At 45.1% G+C, this 24,529-nt stretch overlaps 1 protein-coding gene across 4 annotated transcripts in view; it reads right to left on the bottom strand.

The window, feature by feature from the left end:
- Positions 1–24,529, bottom strand: part of MPHOSPH9 (M-phase phosphoprotein 9) — a 2,191,511-nt gene that overhangs the window by 1,952,718 nt on the left and 214,264 nt on the right. For all 4 annotated transcript variants that reach the window (XM_044068924.1, XM_044068922.1, XM_044068923.1 and 1 more), the window contains exon 3: positions 5,028–5,178. In XM_044068924.1, the coding sequence (XP_043924859.1) occupies positions 5,028–5,178 (151 nt within the window). The remainder of the gene's footprint in view (positions 1–5,027; positions 5,179–24,529) is intronic.

A 24,529-nucleotide genomic window follows, 5' to 3' on the forward strand; every position in this document is an offset into this window, starting at 1 on the left:
CTTCCCCACGCTTGGATTATCTTTATAAACACTTGAGGATGCAACTTCCATTCATGCGGGTCATATTTCTGCTTAGATTGTCTGCCAGCGTGTTTTCCAAACCTGGCAGGTACCGTGCTTGGAGCTCGATTTGCCATTCCAGAGCCATGTTCCAAAGTGACATGGCCAGCCTGCACAGGGGGTATGAATATGTTCCTCCTTGTTTGTTTATGTACCACATTACTGTGGTGTTGTCTGTTCTTATCAATAATTGCCCTGGATGCAGGAGGTCCTTGAAAGCTGTAATTGCATTTATCACTGCTAGCATTTCCTTTTGATTGATGTGAAGGTGCTTTTCCTTTTGGGACCATTTGCCCTGAATGCACCTGTCTGTCACGTGTGCCCCCCAGGCGGAGTCTGAGGCGTCTGTTGTGATGACTTGATTTGCTTGAGGCTTGCAGAATGGTAGACCTGTGTTTGTTTGGCATGCTTGGGCCCACCATAGAAATTCCTTTTGCAAGCATGGAATTAGTGGTAATATTGTTTCCAAACTGTGGCTGTGTTGAGACCATAGGTTTTTTAGGTACCATTGAAGTTTCCTCATATGCAACTTTGCACATGGGATTAGAAGAATGCAAGATGCCATGAAGCCCAGAGCCTGCAGGATTTTCCTTGCAGTTAGCCTGGTACAAATTGCTAGCATCTTGAAGTACTGAGTTAGTTGCCCCTGTTTTTCTGGCGTAAGGTAGGCCATCTGGGTGTTTGTGTCCAGGTTGGCACCCAGGAAAATTATTTTCTGAGATGGTGTAAGCCTGGATTTCTCTTTGTTGACTGTGTATCCCAGAGAATGCAATAACCGTGTTACATAAGCCAGATGTTCCAGAAGTATGTGTTTGCTGTCCGCTTGGATCAGGCAATCGTCCAAATAAGGGTAAATTTGTATCCCTTGAAGTCTGCAGTAGGCAATTACTGATGCCAGGCATTTCGTGAATACTCTGGGCGCAGTAGATAAGCCAAAGGGCAATGCAGAGAATTGATAGTGGATTGAACCAGCAAGAAATCTGAGGTATCTTCTGCAGCTTTGTCTGATTGGGACATGCAGGTATGCCTCCTTGAGGTCCAATGTTACCAGCCAAGACTCCTTGCCCAGCATGGGAAGAAGCTGCTGTAAGGTGAGCATCTTGAACTTTGGCACGAGTAGGAATGTGTTTAGGATGGATAAGTTCAAAATGGGTCTCCAGTCGGTTCCCTTCCTTGGTACCAGGAATAGTCTGGAATAAAAACCTTGACCTTGTTCGTGAGTAGGTACCTCTTGAATAGCTTTCATGTCCATGAGCTTTGAAATTTGTATTTGAGCCTCTGCCCTTTGTGTGGCAGGTTCGGCATGCCTCTCATTTTTGGAAGAGTGTGAAAATGAAATCTGTAGCCTCTGTTTATAATGTCCAGGATCCATTTGTCTTTTGTGACAATATGCCAATTTTTTGAAAATAATGCCAGCTTTCCTCCCAAGGGTGCTGCCACCTGAGCCTTGCTTGGCATGCAAAGGGGAAAGTCATTGGGTTTGTTTCCTGTATTGTTGTGCACTGTCTTCGCCACCTCTTGGTGCTGGAGATTGCCACTGTCTGCCTCTATATGATCCTTGAGATTGTCCTCTGCCCCTTGTGCGCCTGTATCTACCTCTTTGGGGCTTGTCCATGGCTGGAAAGGACCAGTTTTTTGAAGGCCAATTTCTGCTAAAACGTGGTGGTTGTACCGGTAGAAAAGCTTTGGCAGTTTGCATAGATTTAGCTTTTTCTTCCATTTTCCGTAGTATCTCCTCAGCATTAGGGCCAAATAATACATCCTTTTGTAAAGCAGCATCTAGTAGTTTAGCCTTAACATGATCAGGCAAGGTTTGTTCCCTAAGCCAGGCATGTCTACGAATGACTGATCCTGTAACAGCAGCTCTACTTGAGGCCTCTAGAGCATCATAGCCACATGTTTACCCACTTGTTCTGCACTATGAATCATATCCTGCAACTCCTTCAAATCTGGTTGTTCAGGTTGTGACATTTTATTCTTTAATTGTGATAACAGAAACTGCTGATATTTAAGCATATGGAACTGACAATTTAAGGCCCTCATGGCTAGGGTGGCCGAGGTATATACCTTTTTTCCCCCATCTTTCTAAGGATCTAGACTCTCTCTCGGAAGGTAATGGATTCTTAGCAGTAGAGGCCTTCATTCCCTTGGGGCCTTGAGAAATGGTTTCTGGGTCAGCATTATGGCTTTTGTAAAGAAATTGGTGTGAGTTAGGAACTCTGTAGTACCTATCAGGCTTGACTGGGGCAGGAGGCAGGGAATCCGGATTAAGGCAAGCCTCCGAGTAAACATCATCAAGAATGTCCAAGACAGGAGGTATCGCCAGAGGTCTGTGCTGAGGTAGCAAAAGAAATTCACTAAGCCTTTTCTTGGAATCTGAAAAATCTTGGCCTTCCCAATGGAAGTGTTGCCTTAAGGTATGCAAGGTATCCCCGAAAGAAAAGTCCTCTGGGGGGATACAGAAGGGATGGACTGCTCTGCATCAGAATCTTCAAAAGGGGAGTACGAATGTTCCTCTTCATCAGAACGTTCTGAAATAATGGAGACCCTGGTCAGAAGAGGGGGAATCTTCCTCCACTCTGGGTCTCTTGTCCGGCGGGGGTTGGGAACCCCTGATAAGAGTAATTAAATCCTCAGCCATTTTGAGCATCTGCTTTTTAGGCATGGGGCCTGGAGATGGGCCCTGTGCAACAGGCCTCTTGGAATGTATGGCTGATTTAGACTTAGTAAAGGCCTTTATGGAAAAGGAAGAAGAAGGTCTGAATACACCATGGGTGGAAGTGGACCTGTCCACATTAAGAGGCTCAACACTCACAGTGGCTTCGGTAGCTGTAGTCAGGGTATGGGCCGAGGGACCTGCGGTCTCGGTTACAGAAGACACCGCCAGAGAAGTGTCGTCGGTAGTCAGGGGCTGCGTAGGCGCCTCGCTGAGAACCGGAGCACGTGTAGCCGGTGTTGGCGTGGTGTCGGTGGAGACTGTGGACCTCGCGTGTCGGTCTTTGTCCTTGCGTTTTTTGGACAAAACAGTAGTCGGAGTCTCCGATGACATTTTATAATTAAAAGCTTTACCAAAAAAGTGCTGGGCGAACTCCGCCCGACGCTTAATAGTGCGTTTATTGAAAGTAGCACAAAAGCGACAGCCAGAGACGTCGTGGTCTGGGCCTAAACAAGGTATACAGAGGGAATGGAAATCCTTATGCGGTATTTGCTTCCCACAAGAAATACAATTGTTAACTGTCTGACATCGGTCTGAGGCAAGAAAAGTTTCCCCAACGGGGTACTTAGCTTTAAAGAAGACTTCGGTTTCCAAATTTTTGTAATTTCAGGAGCTGGCCGACCGGCACTTGCGAACTGCTTCTGCTTCGGGCACCGCGCGGCAAAAAAGACTGAAGAAAATGGCGTCGGCTGTGTCTTATATACCCCTGTCGCACTGACGTCAGGAAAGAAAGCGACAGCAACCGACGCCGGACCTAGACTTTGGAATTCGGCCAACCGAGGACCCACCTGATGGCAGGAGAACCCATCTGTTATGACTGCAGCTGTAAGCACGATGAACATCACTAGATACAGGGATCTGAACTTCACTTGTGAAATAATGATTCCCGCACTATGGAACAATTTTCCCAACAATGCAAAATAGAGCTCATCCCTGATTTTATTCAAAGAAAACTTTGATAGTTGTAAATTTACCCTGATACCCATTATGGACAGAGACCGTCCAAACACACCCCTACAAATCCTCAGTTACCTACAAACATGCCCCCCGTGGTCACCCATGACATCAGGAACCAAATGGTTTGGGGTACGTGGCTAGGAATTTAATGGCTCTAGTGGTCATTGCCTAGTAACAGCCTATCAACCTATGCACACACAAAGGAGGGCACTGTAGGCCCCTGTAGTGAAGTAGACTGCATATAGCTTCACCAAGGAGAAATAATTAGGTCATTACAAAATCCTCACTGACAGAATGCTGGCAAGGACAAACAGCACCCTAATGGCAGTCTGAAAGGCAGCCCCCTCCACACAGCTCTCACCCTCACTATGGGTGAAATTCTCAGGTATGGGCACAAACGAAGGGGAGGTTTTGGTGCACATCAGGAATGGGAGGGGCAAAAACATCAGATAGGAAAAAAAATACATGCTATAGACCAATCATACTTAGTACAGCAATGCTACAGCAGACACCAGATAAATCTGTTCGACACACATAAAAAGACAAACCTTCACATCCAACAAATTCAAACTAAAAACACCAACAAATTCAAACTAAAAACACAATGCAGTCACTCTGCACACACAAAAGGTCACAAACTACATTAAGCTTCTAAACCTTATATGGGCTTAAGTGCAGATGGACATGCCCTTTTCATTTTTCCAAAGCAGCTATGCTCGTGTGAACATTGTGCATCCTAGCAGCTGAACCCCCAGCTCAATGCATTTATTTCTCACCTTAAACTCAATATCACTTGTACAACATACAAAGAGGGACAACGTGAAAAAACATGATGGCCAGTTTGTGAAAAGCTAACAAGAAAGCTGCTAGATCTGCAGATAAAACTTCTATTTCATGACTGGCATAAAGGCTTAGAAAGTCATACATTGAAAATAGCACAAAGCAACAAAATAAAGTCACAGAACACTGAAAAAGGCACTGCAAAATGTGCCAGTAGTTTAATCCTGCACAAAATTTAAGGGACACTTGTGCTTTACAATCCCTAGTGAAAAACATGTATGCTAAAAAGTACAACAAAGAAAACTACAGATGCATTCAAATACAATACCTGAAATCCATGGACTGAGTATGTATGACCCAAGGGAAAACGAGAAGGCGTCCGTCTTTAATACCGCTAATCATTCAGTAAATACAATAAAATTAACTTTATTTTATATTTACACAGAAAACATATGAGCACAGCACTGCCAACAATGCTTCCTGGCAAATTCAGAAGTTGCAGCCGTGTACATACCTCACATTTCTTCCAGACCACCGGATCCACACCCCCATTGCTTTGTATCTCCTGCATAAGGGAGTGTAGGGTTTCAAATGATGTGGGGCTAACAGCAGGTAGGCATTTCCCTGCGGATATCTCTTCATTTGTGAGGAATACTGCAGAATTTCTGTGCACAATAAACAAGATAAGTATTTCAGCAACAAGCTCAAATGTGGTTGGTATTTAATGTACAAACAGCTTGTTCTTCAGCCCCTCTGCACACTCACAGATGCACACACAGACACAGACCAGCAGTCACTGCAATCAATAAGCAATGCAGGAAGACAGACATGTCCAGTATCCATTACCCAGCATCCTCAGTGCCTGCAAAGCTACACAAAGGAGTGGCGTGCTTAAACCACAGTTCACACAGCACTGTCTGACAAAGGCATTCCTCTGGGCTTTTCTCCTCAGCTCCAGGACTGAGATGCTCCTCTCTCTCTCTCTCACTGGCACATGAATACTCCTGTGCCAGGTCCCTCTACATCTGATGCAGCTACAACGGAAAACAGACTTCTGCAGACTGACCTGCCTGCACAAGGAAACAGCTGTCACACCAGTTCCCCCACACTGCCTCATGTCCATTTGTTTCCTCCCCATTCGAATGGGGGTGAAGCTGCACAATAAATGCCAGTCTTCAAGCCACATATCTTATTAAAATCATCAACTGGTAAACTACATTTTATCTGCTATTAACAAATACAGGTGCACTCACACCTCTGTATTACAGTATCTGTTTTTTTTACAGAATCCAGTGCTGCATATGAAAGGGAAGGATGCTTCTCGAAGAATCCAATTTGATAAGCCAAATGAATACAAACATGGCTTAAAAAGAAAATAAAAATACCAACAACAAATTACTGAAATCACCTGCCTGACAACTACTTCCATGCTCCCACTAACCACCACCTTTAATTTAATATTAAATCACACTAAAAGATTTCATTACCACCTGTCATTTTTGACCAATGTGTGCATTCACTTAGGTCCCGTTCAGCCACATAAGGAACCTTCCCTTTCGGGATGTCTCCAAGGCTGGCAAGAGTTCAAGATGCACAACAGCACATAAACAGCAATTAGAGCGGAAACAAGACAAAAACGTATGTTCTTATTTAAAATGCAGCAAAACAGAGAAAAACTTCACTAAAGACAAATGTAAGCCCATTTCCAGACTGTTTTACAAAAAAAACTTAAGGGCAAACTACTACATCAGTTAACAGGAAATGCAAAAACAAAGTCCATAACCACAAAGCATTCAATTATTATATCATTTTATTTATTTTTGCCAATTAGAAGGCCAAGGTGGACCGAGCCCATTTACAGTGGCAGACCCAGATATACAGTTACTACACATTAGTCGTTCATTCGCCAATATCTGCAACATGCCACGCTGCAGATCCTTTGCCCCAGTGTCATGAAGAGACAACAACTCAGACACAGGTCTGCAAGGTCTCTGGGCAACACAAACGGTGAAGCAGATACCAAGAGGGTGTAGCTCTGCAACATAAAGCTCCTGCCCAGCTTAAATAGCTACTTTAACACACACGTCGAGTAAACCGATTACTTCTTGCTTAAGGTAAGTCACATTAGTGCCAGAAGGGTGCTGTGTAGCCTTAAAGCAATCATGCTGGAAGAGGAAACTACAACATCTATATCCGGTTGAGAAAGAATGTGGAAGACCTATAGAGAGAAATATAAAACAACAACCTGCAAAAAGAGGGACTACAGAAGAACTGCCTGGGAAGGCCCAATTCAGACAGAAGGAAAGTACAGTTGTATCACACTTACCATAACTGTAGATGTTCGAGTAGATTGATGTTGCAGTACGGATTCTTGGGTCTACTTGTCATGCAAAAGCCCATGTCCAGCTTGATTTACAGAGTCTTTGCATCATCCCTATTAGACGTACGTCCTAAGACCAATGTACGGATGCCAGGGTATAAGAAGGGTATACATTAGCGCCATCTTCAGGTCTTTCTTAGGCAGTGATGAGCAGTCTGATGCATGAGGACAGCATAACCCTTCCAGATGTCAAACCTTTAGTTAGGGACAAGGGAAGAATCCAACCATGGGGTATAGCAGTAGAAGTAGATGATGGTGGTGGAGAAGAGCTACCTGCCAGAAAACAACACCCCCTCCCAGTATGGGGGGAAAGACCAAGAGAGAGAGGGATAGGAAGGTGGGAGTTTGCACTGTAACAATGACTTTGACGCCTATGGTTATGGTAGGTACAACGCAACTGTACTATGTTCTTCATGGTCAGTACTGCAATACTCATTCTTGGGAGGGCTCCCACACCTACAGGCTGTGGGCAGGCTCTCTCATTAACACAACTGTACTATGTCCTTTATGGTCAGTACTGCAATACTCATTCTTGGGAGGGCTCCCACACCTACAATTTGTGGGCAGGCTCTCTCGTAGCCCTTAAGAAATCAGGTTCTGTATGACAGTAGTAACAAAGCCTGCACTACCCTGGAGGCACACTTAAGTGGCAATGTTAGTAAAGGTGTGGACAGATGTCCATGTGGCAGCTGCCATGATGGCCTGGATAGGGACACCTTTAAGGAAGGCAGTGGTTACTGCACTGTGTCTGATGGAGTGAGCCTTGACATGAGCTAGTAATGGCTTACCATGAGGAGTATAACTAAGTAATACAGCTCAATATCCATTTAGAAATAAAGTCTATTTGGAGACACGTCTGCCATCTTTCATTTCTGCAAAGGCCACTAGCAGCTGTTCTGCTTTATTTGTAAACTCTGTCCTGTCAAGGTAGCACCAGAATGTACGACTTCCTCAGTACATTCTGAGAGTTTGGAAAGAACACTAGAAAGTTAATGGCTTGATTTAAGGAGTGTTCTGACAACTTTGGGCACGAGGAGTTGGTTCTTAGGGTCAACCCTCTTCCACTGAGACACAATGAAGGTTCTTTGCACATATGTTCCCAAGAACCAGGCAAGCTGCCCTTGCAGGCTATTTTAAGGCTAGCCAAGTTCCCATTTAATGTTCAAATTAACCTATCCCAGTTGTCAAAGTAAACTTTACTGTCAAATAGAACTACACACATTTACAAAAGTAAGTGAAACAACACATACAAGTACAGGAATAAACATAACAAATACGATATTACACCAAAACATGCAAGAAACAGCAGAGCCATTTACCAACACTCATATGAAAAGAATACCCTCCCCTGAGTTAAATTAACCACCCCATTTAAAGTAATACAAACACACTACAGATTGAAATGCCCAAGTTATTTGTCTAATATTACACTTGAGTGAGTTAAATAATCCTGACTATGAATATAATAAATAAATATTGCACTTACTTGGAATATATGCAAGTATATATTGCAAAAATAAATAACAATGGACTTATTATGTATCCAGACCCCTGGGACTAGTACCAGAGTTCAGAAGTCTAATCACTGAAAGGCAGAAAAGTAGTTTTGTACCTACCATAAATGCTGATGTTCGAGTGTTCACCCTGCTGCAGTCATCACACCTGGGTTATCCTGCCATCAGGAGGTCCCGCAGTCGGCCCGAATTCCAAAGTCTTGGTCCGGCATTATGTCAGGTGCCCCCAATAGGTAGGCAAAACCCTTAGGCACAAGCAAATACACCACTGAGGTAGTATAGGATAAAGTGGTAGAGATAAGTTCAGCTAGTTCAGAGGGGATGGAGGGAGGGTAACCTGGACTGCAGCAGGGTGAACACTCGAACATCTACATTTATGGTAGGTACAAAACTGTACTATGTTCATCGTGTTACCCTGTTGCAGTCATCACACTTGGGCTGAATCCCAAAGCCAAGGATGGGAGGTGGAATCAAACAGGGTTAGAAGAAGCTAGTAGGCCCTGCAAAACTGCAGTGGCAAAACCAGCTCTAGTCTTAGAGTATAGAGGTAAGTGATAGTGTTTGGTGAAGGTGTGCACTGAACTCCAAGTAGCAGCTTCCTGAATATTCTTGGTTGGCACTCCCCTGAGAAAGGCTGCTGATGTAGCTGTAGCCCTGGTGGAGTGGGACCTAATGTTAGCAGGTACTGGTTTCCCATGATGCGTGTAGCAGAAACGTATGCAATGTCCTATCCATTTAGAAATGGTCTGTTTTGAGATAGCTTTCCCTTGTGATCCTGTAGCATAGGCTACAAACAGCTGGTCAGTTTTTCTGAAAGCCTTAGTTTTATCCAAGTAGTAACGTAATTGCCTGTGAATGTCCAAAGAGTGCAGGAGTCTTTCTCCTTTGTTCTGGGGATTTGGGAAGAAGGTGGGCAAGTGAATGGTTTGGTTTAGGGCCACAGTGGAAACCACCTTTGGCATAAAGGAAGGGTTAGTTCGCAGAGAGACTCTGTCTTGATGAAAAATGAGGAAAGGTTCCACTGCCATTAGTGCCTGTAGCTCTGAGACTCTTCTAGCTGAGGTTATTGCTAGTAGTAGGGCAGTTTTCATGAAAGAAATTTTAAATCAGCTGAAAAAGCTGGTTCAAAGAGTGGCAGTGTAAGCTTTTCCAGAACAAAGTTGAGATCCCAAGTAGGTGTTGGAGCTCTCCTTGGCGGTCTTAAGTTCTTAGCCCCTCTGAGGTAGTGTCTTAGGAGTGGATGTGAAAATAAAGGAGGATCCGTGCTGTAATGAGCTGAAATTGCTGAGGCGTGGATCTTAATAGATGAAAAGTAAAGTCCTTTGTGTAACATCTCAGTTAAATATTGTAGAATCTGAGGGATGTTTGGATCAAGGTGATTTAGACCTTTAGCCTGGTTCCAGGCGCAGAATCTTTTCCATTTGTCTGAATAGGTTTTCCTGGTGCTGGGCCTTCTGGCCTCCAGAATGACATCCATAACAGCTTTAGATAAAAGTATGGGCTGGTTGTTTAGGTAATTTGCCATGCAGCCAGGTTTAAAGTCTTGATCTGGCTGTGTAGAATCCGATTGTCTCGCTGGGTCAGCAGGTGAGGAATTTGTGGCAAAATCCATGGTGGGTCCTGGGCCATGTGCCTTAAAATTGGATACCAATGCTGGCGTGGCCAGTCTGGTGCAACGAGTATCATTTGTGGCCTCTCTAATCTGAATTTCAGCAGTACCTTTGCTAGAAGAGCCAGTGGAGGGAAGGCATACACTGTTAATGTTTTCCAACTGAATGAGAGGGCGTCCACTTTCCAAGCTAGTGGATGGAAGGTCCTTGTGCAAAATTTTTGAAGTTGGTGGTTGTGGGGGCTTGCAAACAGATCTCTGTCTGGGCATCTCCATTTTTGAACCATCATTGCAAATACTTGTGGATTTAGTTTCCATTCGTGTGGATCCATGATGTTTCTGCTTAGGTCGTCTGCCAATGTGTTTTTCTTTCCTGGCAGGAATTGTGCCTGTAATTGAACCTGGTAAGACAGTGCAGTGTTCCACAAGGTCATTGCTTGCCTGCATAGAGGGTAGGAATGTGCGCCCCCTTGCTTGTTTATGTACCACATAACTGTGGTATTGTCCATCTTTATTAGTAGTTGTCCTGGGTGTAGAAGGTCCTTGAAAGCTGTTAGGGCATTCTGCACTGCTAGCATTTCTTTTTGATTTATATGCAGGTGTCTCTGATCTGTAGTCCATTTGCCCTGAATGCACTGCCCTGCCATGTGTGCTCCCCAGGCATAGTCCAATGCATCTGTTGTCATAGTTTGCCTGGCTGTGGGTAAGGTGAAAGGCTGACCCTTGTTGAGGTGACCATGCCTGAGCTCACCATAGAAACTCCTGTTGAAGGCAGGGAATGAGTGGTATCATTGTTTCCGAGCTGTGGCTGTGCTGAGTCCATACACTTTTCAGGTACCATTGTAATTTCCTCATATGCAGTTTTGCAAATGGTATTAGTGGTATGCAAGATGCCATGAATCCCAAGGCCCGCAGAATTTTTCTTGCAGGGAGTTGGGTCTTTGTTGCCATTATTTTGAAATATTGAAACAGCTGTCGTTGCTTGTCTGGCGTGAGATAAGCCATCTGGGCCGTTGTATTCAAGCTGGCACCCAGGAATATTATGTTTTGTGAGGAAACTAGTTTTGATTTCTTTTCATTTACTGTGTACCCTAGGCAACTTAGGCGTTTGACAAATGCCAGATGCTTTAAAAGAATGTCCTTGCTTTCTGCTTGAATAAGGCTGTCATCCAGGTATGGGTATATTTGAATTCCTCTTTGTCTGCAGTATGCAATTACTGGTGCCAGGCATTTCGTGAAGACCCTGTGCGCAGTAGATAAGCCAAAGGGCAGTGCAGAGAATTGATAATGTGTTGAACCTGCAATGAAGCGGAGGTATCTTCTGCAATTTTGTCTGATAGGGACATGCAGGTATGCCTCCTTGAGGTCCAAAGTGACTAGCCAAGCATTCTTGCCCAGCATGGGAAGAAGCTGCTGTAGTGTTAGCATCTTGAAATCTTGAATTTTGGTACTTGCAGATAGGTGTTCAGAATGATCCAGAATGGGTCTCCATGCTTTGTCCTTTCTTGGGACTAGGAGGAGTCTTGAGTAAAATCCTCGTCCTTGCTCCTGTGTAGGTACCTGTTGAATGGCTCTCATGTTCATGAGAGCTGTAATTTGTTTTTGTGCCTCTGCCCATTGATTTGGTGGCAGGTTTGGCATTCCTTTGATCCTTGGTAAGGTATGAAAGTGGAATCTGTATCCTTGAGAGACAATGTTTAGAACCCATTTGTCTTTTGTGATGATGTGCCAGTTGTCTGCAAAAAAATGCTGGTTTTCCTCCCAAGGGAGTTGCCAGGACAGATTTAGTTTGAGGATTGAGTCATTGTGTTTGTCTTCTGCTAGCTTGGGGCCTGTCTTCTCCTCCTTTCTGTGTAGCAGAACCTCATTGGCGAGGTTTGTAAGGGCCCTGTGACTGGCCTCTGCCCCTTGGGCATCTGTACTTGCCCCTCTGTGATCTGTCTGAAGCTGGAAAGGACCAGTTTTTTGTTGGCCAATTTTTGCTGAAATGAGGGGGTTGTACCTGCAAAAAATCCTTGACTGTTTGCATAGACTTTGCCTTATCCTCCATTTATTTTAAAACCTCTTCTGCTTTGACACCAAATAATACATCCTGTTGTAAAGGTGCATCCAATAATTTTGCTTTAACATGGTCAGGGAGGGTTTGTTCTTTTAACCAAGCATGTCTACGTATGACAGAGCAGGTAACAGCTGCTCTACAGGAAACTTCCGATGAATCAAATCCGCATTGTAAAGTATGTTTGCCCACCGGTTCAGCTGCATGCAGCAGATCCTGCATTTCCTTGAATTCAGGCTGTTCTAAATGTGTGCTCATTTTTTGTTTTAACTGAGACATCAGGAATTGTTGATATTTCAACATGTGAAACTGGCAATTTAATGCTCTCATAGCCAGAGTTGCTGAGGTGTGCATTTTCTTTCCCCATCTATCTAAGGCTCTGGAATCCCTTTCAGAGGGCACAGGAGTTTTAGCCATAGAAGCTTTTGCTCCCTTAGGAACCTGGGAAATTGTTTCTGGGTCAGCTACAGGGCTTTTATAAAGGAATTTGTGTGAGTCAGGTACTCTGTAGTATCTGTCTGGTTTGGCTGAAGCAGGAGGTAGAGAGTCTGGATTTAAACTAGACTCCAAGTAAACATCATCCACAATATCTAAAACAGGAGGGATAGCAAGAGGTCTGTGCTGGGGTAGTAAAAGGAACTCTCGGAGCCTTTTCTTAGAATCTGAGTAATCCTAGCCTTCCCAGTGGAAATGTTCCCTCATGGTATGTAAAGTTTCCCCAAAGGAGTAGTCTTCAGGGGGAGATGCTGAGGGAATAGAGTTCTTCAGCATCAGAATCCTCATAAGGTGGAAAAGTGTAATCCTGTTCCTCAGAAGAATCTGAGGAGAGAGAAACCTGGTCAGAGGATGCATAATCCTCCTCTTGTCTTGGTCTTTTATCAGGAGGGGGATGGGAACCCCTGATAAGGGTAATCAAATCTTCGGCTATCTTAAGCATGTTTCTTAGGCATGGGGCCTTGAACTGTAGACTGATGAACTGTTTTCTTAGATTTTAAAGGAGTTTTAAGGCTAACATAAGATTTAATGGTGAGTGTAGTCGGTCTGAAGACACCTTCTGCAACCAAAGGTGTTTCCACTGCACCGGTGTCTAGTTCTGTTCCGGTGTCGGTAGATGGCTGTGTCGGCCTAGTAGACTCCGCTTGGGAATCTGCAGCTGTCTGGGGTTCCAGTTCTGCGGTCGTCAGGGGCTGCGTAGGCGCCTCACTGAAAACCGGAGAACCGGCGGCAGGCCCAGCTGAGGCCTCGGGGTCTGGCTTATTCCTAGGCTGCCTGTCCTTATCCTTGCGTTTTTTTTATGAATGGCGGTCGTCGGCTGCTCCAATGGCATGATATAATTAAATTTCCTACCAAAGTAATGCCGTGCGAAGTCAAAACGGCGTTTGATAGTTTGTTTATTAAACCTAGCGTAAAACAGACAACCGGTGACGTCGTGGTCTGGGCCTAGGCAAGGAATACAATAGGAATGGAAGTCCTTATGAGGTATTTGCTTCCCACAAGAAATGCAATTGTTAACTTTTTCTGACATCGGACTGAGGCAAGAAAATGTTCCCCAACGGGGTACTTGGCTTTATTGAAGACTTCGGACTGAAATTCAAATCGAAAATCTCAGGTTTCGGCCGACTGGCACTTGCGAACTGCTTCTGCTTCGGGCACCACGCGGCAATAAAGACTGAAAAAAATGGCGTCGGATGCCTCATATACCCCTGGCACACTGACGTCAGGGAAGAAGCGACAGCAACAGACGCCGGACCAAGACTTTGGAATTCGGGCCGACTGCGGGACCGCCTGACGGAAGGATAACCCAAGTGTGATGACTGCAGCAGGGTAAGATGATGAACATCTGTTACTGAATCCTGTAGTCCTGCAGCAAATGCTGCAATATCTCCTGCCCGATGCCAGATGCTTAAACAGTCCATGTGCAGGATGCATGTTGTCCTGTATTACTTTGCTGGCCCTTCCAGATGCTTCTTGGAGAATAAAGCTGTTAAACCAATAAAAGACTGGAACCCGTTTCCTTCTCTGCACCCCTCACCAGTCTCTGTAGCACCTTCCTTTCTGCAACTGCGCAGCTTCCAAACCACACTGTGAAGTTGCAGGTGAGGATGTCCTTTGTTGCACCTCTATAGAAGGTGGAGAGAAAATGAGGAAGCTTAGCTTTTTTCAGGCTCCTTAAAAAGTGGAGGTATTGGTGCACTTTCTTGACCAGTTGTCTTGTGTTTCCAGACCATGAGAGATCCTCTGATGTGTGTACACCCAGGAATTTTGTACTCTTAACCCTCTCCACACTCTCACCATTGATCCTGAGCACTGGGTAGTTTGTTCTCCTTTTCCTGAATTCGATGAGAATTTCTTTGGTCTTGCTTACATTCAGGTCAAGGTTGTTCCCCTCGCACCAACTGATCAGAGATGCCACCACCTCTCTGTATGCCCTTTCATCTTTCTTTGTGATGAGCCCAACAACTGTGATGTCATCAACAGATGATGATATGGTTTGACTTGTGCTAAGCAGAGCAGTCATGGGTCAGGATGGTAAATAAAAAGAAGTTATGTACTCATCATAACGTTCCATCTGAGTAGTTGTTCTTCATTTGTCTTCAACCTGCGGGTTCCCGGATCCATATCGGACCAGACTCGGACACGTATCCAGCATCTGATCCAAACTCAAAGCTCCTTCCCTTCAGATAGAGTTTTCTGCCCAATCCAGTACCATCACCCGACCCAACAGAGACTTATCCGTACAAGAAACCAACAACAAGGTTAAGAGGCACCCTACTGTGAGCACCTCAATTAATCTTAGGAGGCACCGACAGTTCACACAAGGCCGGAAGGAGGAGGGAGGGATGGCTGAAGACAAATGAAGAACAACTACTCAGATGGAACATTATGGTGAGTACTTAACTTCTTTATCTGAAGTAGTGGTCTTCATTAGGTCTTCAACCTGTAGGACAGAGTCCCCAGCTACCAGACACCTGGGAGGCCCTCATGGAAGGATACTCCATTGCACGGTGGAGCCAAAGGATGCCCTGTTCCTGGATACAATATCCAATTTATAATGTGAAATGAAGGTATGGGATGAGGACCAAGGCCGCAGAACAAATATCATCTAGTGAAACTCTGGACCAGAAAGCTGCTGACGTGGTCATAGACCTGGTGGAATGTGCTTTCACCTGACTTGGTGGGGAAATCCCCCTGGCTGAATACGCCTGAATGATACATTGAGAAATCCAATGGATGATGGTAACTTTAGAGATTGGGGATTGGAGTAAGACATGAAGAGTCGATCAGATTTACGAAAGGTTTTTGTCCTGTGCAAGTAGAAACGTAATTGTCTGTGCATGTCTAGTAAATGCAATTTGTATTCTCCCTTGTTTTGAAAATTTGGAAAGAAAACAGGGAGGTTGATTACCTGATTAATGTTGGCCTTTAAGTAGAAAGGATGGATTAGTATGCAAAGACACCCTGCCCTTATAAAAAATCATATAAGGGGCTTTGATCGATAGAGCAAGTTCCAAAACTCTCCTGGAAGAAGTAATGATAACCAAAAAGGCAGTCTTCCAGGAAAGAAATTGCAAATCCACTGAAGCTGCAGGTTCAAAGGTAGGCAAGACTAAGGCTTGAAGTACTAGGGTAAGAACCCACGGTGGCGTAGGGTCCTTTACTGGGGTTCAAAGAAAAAAAGGCACCTTTGAGGAAAGCCTTGCAAAGCTTTGAAGATGCTAAGGAAGCCATATTATCCCCCACATGATAATTAGAAATTGCCGCAAGTTGAAATGACTGCAGAAAAACTGGCACCTTGTTGAAAAATTCCACATAAAAATTCCAACACAGCAGAAACTGGAGCCGTGAAAGATCTGATGCATGGTGAGAGGCCCAGATAGGAAAACCTTTCCACTTGCTGGAGTACGCTTTTCTGGTGGAAGACTTATGAGCTGCCACTAGAGTTCTTTTGACGGGGGTGGATAATCCAGGAGTCCTGACTATCATGGGAACTGGAGTAGCCAAGCAGTGAGCTTTAGACTGTCCAGGTCTGGATGGGGAATCCCTAAGGGATGAGATATAAGATCCGGAACAGGATCCAACGTCCATGGTGGAGCCACCAGATGAGACCTCAGAGAGGGAAACCAGACTTGGTGAGGCCAGAATGGGGCAACGAGGATAACCAAGCTCCCCAGCCTGCCAGCTTTCTGAAGAAATTTTGACATTAAGGGAAGAGGAGGATAAACATACAGAAGACCGGGGGGCCAAGCATGTATCAGAGCATCTCTGGGGGCTTCCCGTGAGGGGGATTCAAAGCGAAGAACTCACTACATTTCACTTTGGCAAAAGAGGCAAAAAGACTGCAGCAAGGCTGACCTCACTTGTGAAAGATCTGTTCCACTACTGAAGGATTCAGAGACCACTCGTAAGACATCAGAATAGATCTGCTGAGCCTGTCCACTAGAATGTTGGAACTCCATGGAATGTGCGTTGCCACCAGAAAACAGCCGGTGGAGATCACCCATTCCCATACTCTCATGGCCTCGCGACACAGGGGATATTATCTGGTTCCCCCCTGTTTGTTGATGTAACAGACCACTGGCATATTCTCCATCTGGATAGCAATCGTTCCTGAAGGAAGATGGTCATGGAGAGCCTGCAATGCTAGAAGCACCGTCCTCATCTTCAGGATGTTGATATGCAAATTGGTCTCATAGGGGGACCACGTGCCTTGAACTGTCTTTCCCGAGCAGTACCCCCCCCACTGGGAGGCATCCATAGTCACCGTGTCAAATGGTGGGAGAAAAGGACGTCCCCGAACCAGGTCCAAGGAAAGAATCCACCAATGAAGAGAGTCTCTGCACACTCGAGACATTCAGACAGGGTGAGTTAATGGAAGATCTAACAGGGTCCATTGTACCAAAAATGACCACTGAAGGATCCGCATGTGAAGACATGCCAAGGGCAACAGACTGATCATGGCCGCCATAGACCCCAATGCCCTTAATACTATTTCCACTGTAAGAGACAGAGTTTGAAGAATGCAAAGAACATGTAGCTTCAGACTGCGTATTCTGTCTGGAGTAAGAAACACTCCAGTTTGAATTGTGTCTAATCCTACCCCAATGAAGTCTAACATTTGGACAGGGATCAGAGATGATTTGTTGAAATCGATGGTAATGCCTAACCTCTGGGCTAGAAGAAGAAAGAAATCCCTCGCTTGACAAAGTTGATGCATGGAAAGGGCAGCGAAGAGCCAATCATCCATGTAGGGAAATACCTGAATGCCCTGGAGAGTCAGGTGAGCCGCTACTACTGACATCACTTTGATAAACACCCTGGGGGCTGTGGTGAGACCAAAGGGGAGGACTCTGAACTGATAATGATTGGCTCCTAGTCAAAAGTGGAGAAACCTCAGAGATCATCTGTCTATCTTAACATGATAGTACGCATCCTGAAGGTCAATTGAGCACATCCAATTGCTCTCCTGTAGGAAGGGCAGGATAGATTGAAGGGTGACCATTCGGAATTTTGCCTTGTCCACAAACAGGTTCAAGGTGGATAGATCCAAAATGAGTCTTGGATTCCCAGTTTTCTTTGGCACCATAAAGAACCTGGAATAAATACCTGATCCGGAGTGGTCTAGGGGAATGGGCTGGATGATTCGCTTTCTTAGCAGCTTTGCAATTTCCAGTGCCGCATCCTCCCTGTGCGTGGGTGGAATGTCCAGGAGGTGTTTGGGCGGTGCAGGTGGCTCAAGGATGGGGAGTGAATAGCGTCTGGATGTAATTCATAATACTAAACGATCTTTTGTGATGGACTCTCACTCCATTAGGTGCAATGAAAGACGGCTCCGACTGCCTCAAGAGACGAGCAGTCGGGCAACCTTTCAGGGTTGCTCAGCGGGTCTGTCTGAGAAAGCTTCTAGACACCCATAATTTCTCAGACCCCTTCTGCCTCTAGGGTGACGTCTACCAAATCCCCCGCTGCCCCTGAGGGAAGACGAGTCCTGAGTGTCTCTTGGGAAAATTCTGAGACTTCCAAAACCACATCTTCTTGGTCCCTCGTAGATTCCTAGAGAAGGATCGTTGTGGGGCCAAGAAGCGGATCCCGATGGCAGACAGAGTCTTCTCATCCTTCTCACTCTGAATTAAAGTCTCAAGTAAAGACTTCCCAAACAGGGAAGAACCGCCGTACTGCACATTGTTAAGTGACGTCTTGAAAGGTTCCAAAAGCTGACAGAGCCGGAGCCAGGCATGTCGCCTGATGGCAACGCCTGTACCAGCTGCCTTAGTGGCTCTCTTGATTGCATGGGAGAGGAGGTGCATACAGGTGTTCACAACTGATTTTAGAGTGGCCATACAAGCAGAGAAAATCTTCTTGTCCTCTGCCGACATGGACGTTGGGGTCGACTCAGCAATCTCCTTAACTAGGTCTCGCTGCAGCTGAATCACATGTGCCATGTAATTCAGTGCCCGAAAAGAGGAGGTTGTTGAAGAGTACACCCCCCTCACAAAATGGTCCATTGCCCTTGACTCTTGGTCAGTAGGGTGGACCGTACAGCTCTCCTGAGTGAGCTCCTTCCTAGTGGCAGCTGCCACCACCATGGCATCAACTGGGGAACCCTTGTTCCAATACAATCTGGGGGGGGGGGGCTCAAGACCTTATCCGGATGTTTGGGAATGGGCTCCACCGCACCCAGTTCCTTCCACGTCAGAGATGTAATGAGATCCACTAAAGGATCTGCAGGAGGGGACACCCAGAAGTAGAGGGTCCTGCATCAAATGCCTCGAGGAACGCCAATTTGTCCAAGGTAGGTTTTTGGGCAGACCACCCCACTTGCTGGCAAAGGAGTTCCATGATGTCTTTGGGGGTGACCGGGGGGAACCTTCCCCTTCCTCCAAATCGGTGTCCGAGATAGGTTTTTGGACAGACCACCCCCCTCGCTGGTGAAGGAGTTCCATGATGTCTTCGAAAGAGACATCCTCGGGGAAGTGACTGGGGGGAACCTTCCCCTTCCTCCAAATCGGTGTCTTCAGTGAGAGACTCCGGCGGGGAGTCTAAGTGCCTCCTTTTGCACATACGTTTGCAAGGGATCTCCTTAGTGGGGATCTCTGGGAAGTACTCGCCAACGTGTTGCTGTTCCCAAGCGGAAGCTTCCTGAGACAAAGTGATGGCAGGCCGTCCCTGAGATGGCATAATGGCCAGAACAGCACAAGAAACAGAAGGAGTCGAAGCAGAGTCCGAAGATGAGATTGTCAAGGGTCTCAAAGAAATCGAGAGAACCCTCTCCACCATGTTGAAAGCCGAAGTTGAATGGACACCTTGAGAGAGGACAATAGGAGATGTCACCCTCTGACCCAACAGGGGAGTCAAAGCCGAACCTCCAGGAGCAGAGATACCAAGGGGAAGGCTGCGCTTCGACAGACTCTGAGCCAAGAGCAACCCCTCGGATCTGACACTGAGGCTACGGCTCCGAGAGCTTGTCAGATCCATGCCAGTCGGATCAGACCTGCTCAAGGTCATAGCCAGCATCTAGGTACAAGGTACCTTCAAGCACCAGCCCCTCGACCCCGAGAGTCCTCGGATCCAAGGGCTCCGAAACAGAAGGTCGGATCAAAGGAGGAGTAATAGGGGGTGAAAAAGAGCTGCGTGCTCCCCGCTTCAGAGGGAGAGGGGGCAGGCAAGACTCCAGTCTGTATCTGGGTGCACTTCCGCATCATCCTATCCATCTCCGCTTAGCTAAGGCTCCGGGTGAAGCAGGAGGAAGAGGCAACTTACACCGGCCTGGAGGGGCAGTGAAGAGAAGCCTGAGCCAGCGACCAGATCCAGGGCTCCTCCGGCTCTGGAGAAAATCAAGGGGAATGGAGCCGGGGAGACTCCGGTCTCTGAGCTAACCTAACTTTAGGTGGCAGGCAGGCCAAAGCAGAGCGATCCAGGGATTGCTTCTTTGGCCTATCCCATTTAGATGCTTTGTCTCTATCCCCGGGCGTCTTGGCAGGAGTTTGAATCCCAAAGGCCAGGGGGGAGGCAGAGGGACTTGAGCCCCTGAGGAGGCAAGAAGGCCCTTAAGAATGAGTTTGTCCCTCTTGTCAAGTGCCTGGGGATTAAACCCGGCACAAACTGAACAGGAGGTTTGGAGATGGGCTGCCCAAGACACACTATGCACAGTGCACAGCCATCGGCTGGGGACAGCTTATGGCCACACTCTGTACATTTTCTGAAGCCGGGTTTGAGAGCGTCAGACATGCCCCAACCTTGGGCCCAGCACACTCACAATCACACAGATCGCAAGGGAAGAGAGTTTTTTTTTTTTTTTTTACACAGATGGAAACGCGGAGGGGAGGCAGAAGGTAGAGAAAGGTAGGTAGGGAGAAAAAAGGGAAGGATCTGCACTAAAACAGCATTTACCACAATTTTTTTATTGCAGAGAGCTCGGATCATGGTGCAGACATGTAGTGTGGCAAACGAGACCTGGGAGGAAGGAGACCGGAACATTATGGGTAAGGGGAGGAGCTTTGAGCTTGGATCAGATGCTGGATATGCGGAGGAGTCAGATCCGATAAGGATCCGGGAACCCACAGATTGAAGACCACATGAAGACAACTACTTCAGATCAGTGGGCTGAGAACACATCCTTGTGGGACACCAGTGTTAATCATGATGCACTTTGATGTGTTCTTACCTATTACTTGGTGTAAAGAATGGCCTTGCTCACTTCCATGGTAAATAATGATATATTACCCCAGTGAGAATAAATGGGTCATACCATAGATAATATGAGGAGACCCATGCATGGGATAAAGCATTTAGGAGCAGTCTCTGACTATTAGTACTACAAGGGGCAGTCCTGAGGTACATTTTCTGTTTCCCATCCATACATCCGACCTGAGTTTGAATATGGACGGAGATGAGCTTTGTTTGATGTGGATGGAGAGTCTGTTCTGGAGCTACAGTAACCTCTGCGAGATATAGCTGTCCCTCCAACCCATTATTATAATGCTGCAGAAAAGGTTTAGATCCCTAAACCAAGTATTTCTGATGGCATCTGATTTGATGTGCAGTAATTCCATCAGTGTTGTGTCGGAGGATGCCTTGAATGCCAGACACAGGCCATCTCTTAACAGTCTGCATGAGACAGAATATAGTGACTGGGCTTTAAGTCAGTCTATGTAGAACATTTTTTTTTTTTGTACCTTGTATCCTTTTAGTAAGGTAGGTCTGTGAGCATTCCAGTCACTGCATGTGTCAGGGCAGATGCATTCCAAAGGGAGCATTTATTTATTTATTGACATTTGTTTACTGGGAAAGTCCGACACCCATTTTCAGTGGAGGCCCAGGGAGAAAAACTCCACAGAGATTTAAATAACATAAAAAAATTAGTACAAATTTAATTAAAAAAGCTTATATACATACAGTTGGAGAGTGAAATACATACCGTATCATATAATGCATGAAAAGCCACCGGTGATGTAAAAAGAAAAAAATGACAAGTAAACATGACAGTCAGTAATTACAAAAATATTACAAGTTGACTACGCTAAGAAATACGAAAAAAGATACAGGCCCACCCTAACAGTGGGGAGAGGACAGGTGGCGAAAGGTATACATAGCTAGTCTCATGACAGATTAGGTTAGCAAGAATGGAAGGTATTACTATAGATCACACAGGTGAGGTGCATCTGCATAGCCATGAGTTAGTGAGAGGTTTGTAACAATGTGACATATCTGTTACTATAGATCACACAGGTGAGGTGCATGGACGTAGCCATGAGTTAGTGAGAGGTTTGTAACAATGTAACATATTCTGTTACTACAGATCACACAGGTGAGGTGCATGGGCATAGCCATGTGTTAGTGAGAGGTTTGTAACATATCTGTTACTAGAGACCACACAGGTGAGCTGCATGGGCATAGCCATGACTTAGTGAGAGGTTTGTAACAATGTAACATATTCTGTTACTACAGATCACACAGGTGAGGTGCATGGGCATAGCCATGTGTTAGTGAGAGGTCTGTAACATTATCTGTTACTAGAGACCACACAGGTGAGGTGCATGGGCATAGCCATGAGTTAGTGAGAGGTTTGTAACAATGTAACATATCTGTTACTATAGATCACACAGGTGAGGCGCATGGACGTAGCCATGAGTTAGAGAGGTTTGTAACAATGTAACGTATTTGTTAATATAGATCTTACAGGTAAGGTGCATGGACATAGCCATGAATTACTGAGAAATTCTTTGAGACAGGACATAAATACACGGATGCTAGATACAATTCTGATTGAATCTGGGCTAGAGTTACACTGTTTGGATATGCAGTGTGAGTATAAACTTCGCCCCGTACATTTTTTATTTTTGGTTTACAGATTTCAGGAAGGTTTTTGCGTTGAGACAGCACAGTGCAATCTGGGAGAGAAGAGAAGGTAGAGGGGTTATATAGTATTTTATGGGTCAGAAGACACTAAGTATGGGCTAGCTGATGTGGGAGTTCTAATCAGTTGAGAACAAGCAATACAGATTAATGAAGCTTTATGTGGTAGGATGGCTGCAAATTTAGCCATCTTATTATAGCATTGCTGCAGCTGTGATTGAGATCTGATGTTAGTCAAAACAGGTGACCCACAGAGAGGGGAGGGCAAAAGATAAAGGTTAACAAAAGGGATTCTTCTAGGAGAAGGGACATTTTTTGCTGCATATGGTACACCTAGCTTTTGATGAGTTTTCATTTAGTTTTGTATGTGAAAATCAAAATTTATCTGGTCATCAGTGGTGACTCCAAGTAATTTGGTATAGGTAACTACATCAATAACTGACTGTTTAAACGGGTAACTACATCTTAGCACTGGGATGGGACTTTGGAAAAACAGTAGTAGTTTGATCTTTTTGGGACTAAGTAAAAGTTGGTTTTGATATAACCACAGTTCGACTGAATTGAAGGCATTTTATGTCACGGATTGTAGGTGTAGTGGGCTGTCAGATGAGTGGAGTCATCTGCATACTAAATTAGGAGAAAAGGAGAGAAAAAAAGTCACCTGAAAGATTGACATCTTCCAAATAGGTAGTTCTAGAACCACAGAAGGTTGGTTTGGAAAGGCCCCGACAGGACATTTGAGTCAGAAGTTTCTCATGTGACACTGCGTAAATGTTTTTGACAGATCTAAAAAAACAGGAGAGAGAAAATTTCCTTAGTTGCCAGCTTTACTAATAGTGCTGGAAAAGATGGAGAGAGCTGTAGTGGTGCTATGACCTGGTCAGAAACTATGTTGTGTTGGGGTTAGGAGATCATTTTACAAGACGTATTGAAAGAGTTGCTTATGAATACACTTTTCCAGGAGCTTAGAAAGGGGGCACAAGATGGCTACAGGCCTAAAGTTAGAGATTTCAGAGGAGTTACCTCCTTTATGGAGGGAATAATGAAGAATCTTTCCACAGGTCAGAAACATGGGAGTCTTGAACAGATCTGTTAATGAAAACTGAGACTGCTACAGAAACTGCAGCAAGCTTAAGGTATTCCACAGGAGGATCATGAGATGAAGAAGAGGGTTTAAGTTTTATTAGTAACGGTTTAACATATGATGTGGAGACAGGTTGGAGATTGAAGGCATGCATGTCAGGACTAGTACAGTTATGAGGTACATTAAATGGCTGGGGAGAGCTGTAAGTAAGGCAGGCTTATGAGGTTGAAAAAATGCGTTACATTTGGTAGATGTTTCTGAGAGGGATATATCTGGATAGGAGTTTGGTGATGAAGGAGGACCAAGTTGAAACATTTTCTTAACCAAGCTCCAGAATTTCTTTGGATTATTTTACAGTAATTTTTGGGGTCAAGGTAATCATTATTTTGTCTAGGTGAATTTGCTTCTTGGTGATGTTGCACAACTCCTTGTACCGATGAACGGTCTGACCTGGTTTTATCTTTATGCCGTTGTTTCCATACTTTGCCATTTTTTGCATGAGAATTCTTATAGAATGAGACAACCGGGGGGTTGCTTATTTTTTTAATCTATTTTTGTTGGGGGCAAATGTATTTAAAGTATCCGTGAATGTTATGACTGAATTTGCTGACAGCTTCTTCTAGGGGTAGGATTTGGAGCGGACACTAGTTAATAAACTTTAGTAGATTACTGAGTGTAACAGGATGAAAGTTAAGGGAAGGTTTAAACAACACTGGTTAAGTAACAACACAACAGTGGTGCAGAGAAAGAGTAAAAATGTTGCTCGTGGGGTAAGAAAGCCATACATATTAAAGTAAAACGGCTTTAACAAGTCTGAAGTACATTGACATATGAAGTATCCTTTTTTTCTTTAGCAGTGGCTCTAGCTGCAAGTTCAATGGTGCAGGTGGTTTTAGCAGCTTACCTACTGTCTACACTGAAAAATAATTGTTTACAGACTGCTAGCAGGGCAGAGATAATTTCATGCAGAAAGATGGTGAACTGGTGACGAGAAGCTATGTTCCTATGTGTGGTGGTAGT

The sequence above is a fragment of the Protopterus annectens genome, chromosome 4.part0 (genome assembly GCF_019279795.1).
Source record: "Protopterus annectens isolate FY-2018-M chromosome 4.part0, PAN1.0, whole genome shotgun sequence".
NCBI lineage: Eukaryota > Metazoa > Chordata > Ceratodontiformes > Protopteridae > Protopterus > Protopterus annectens.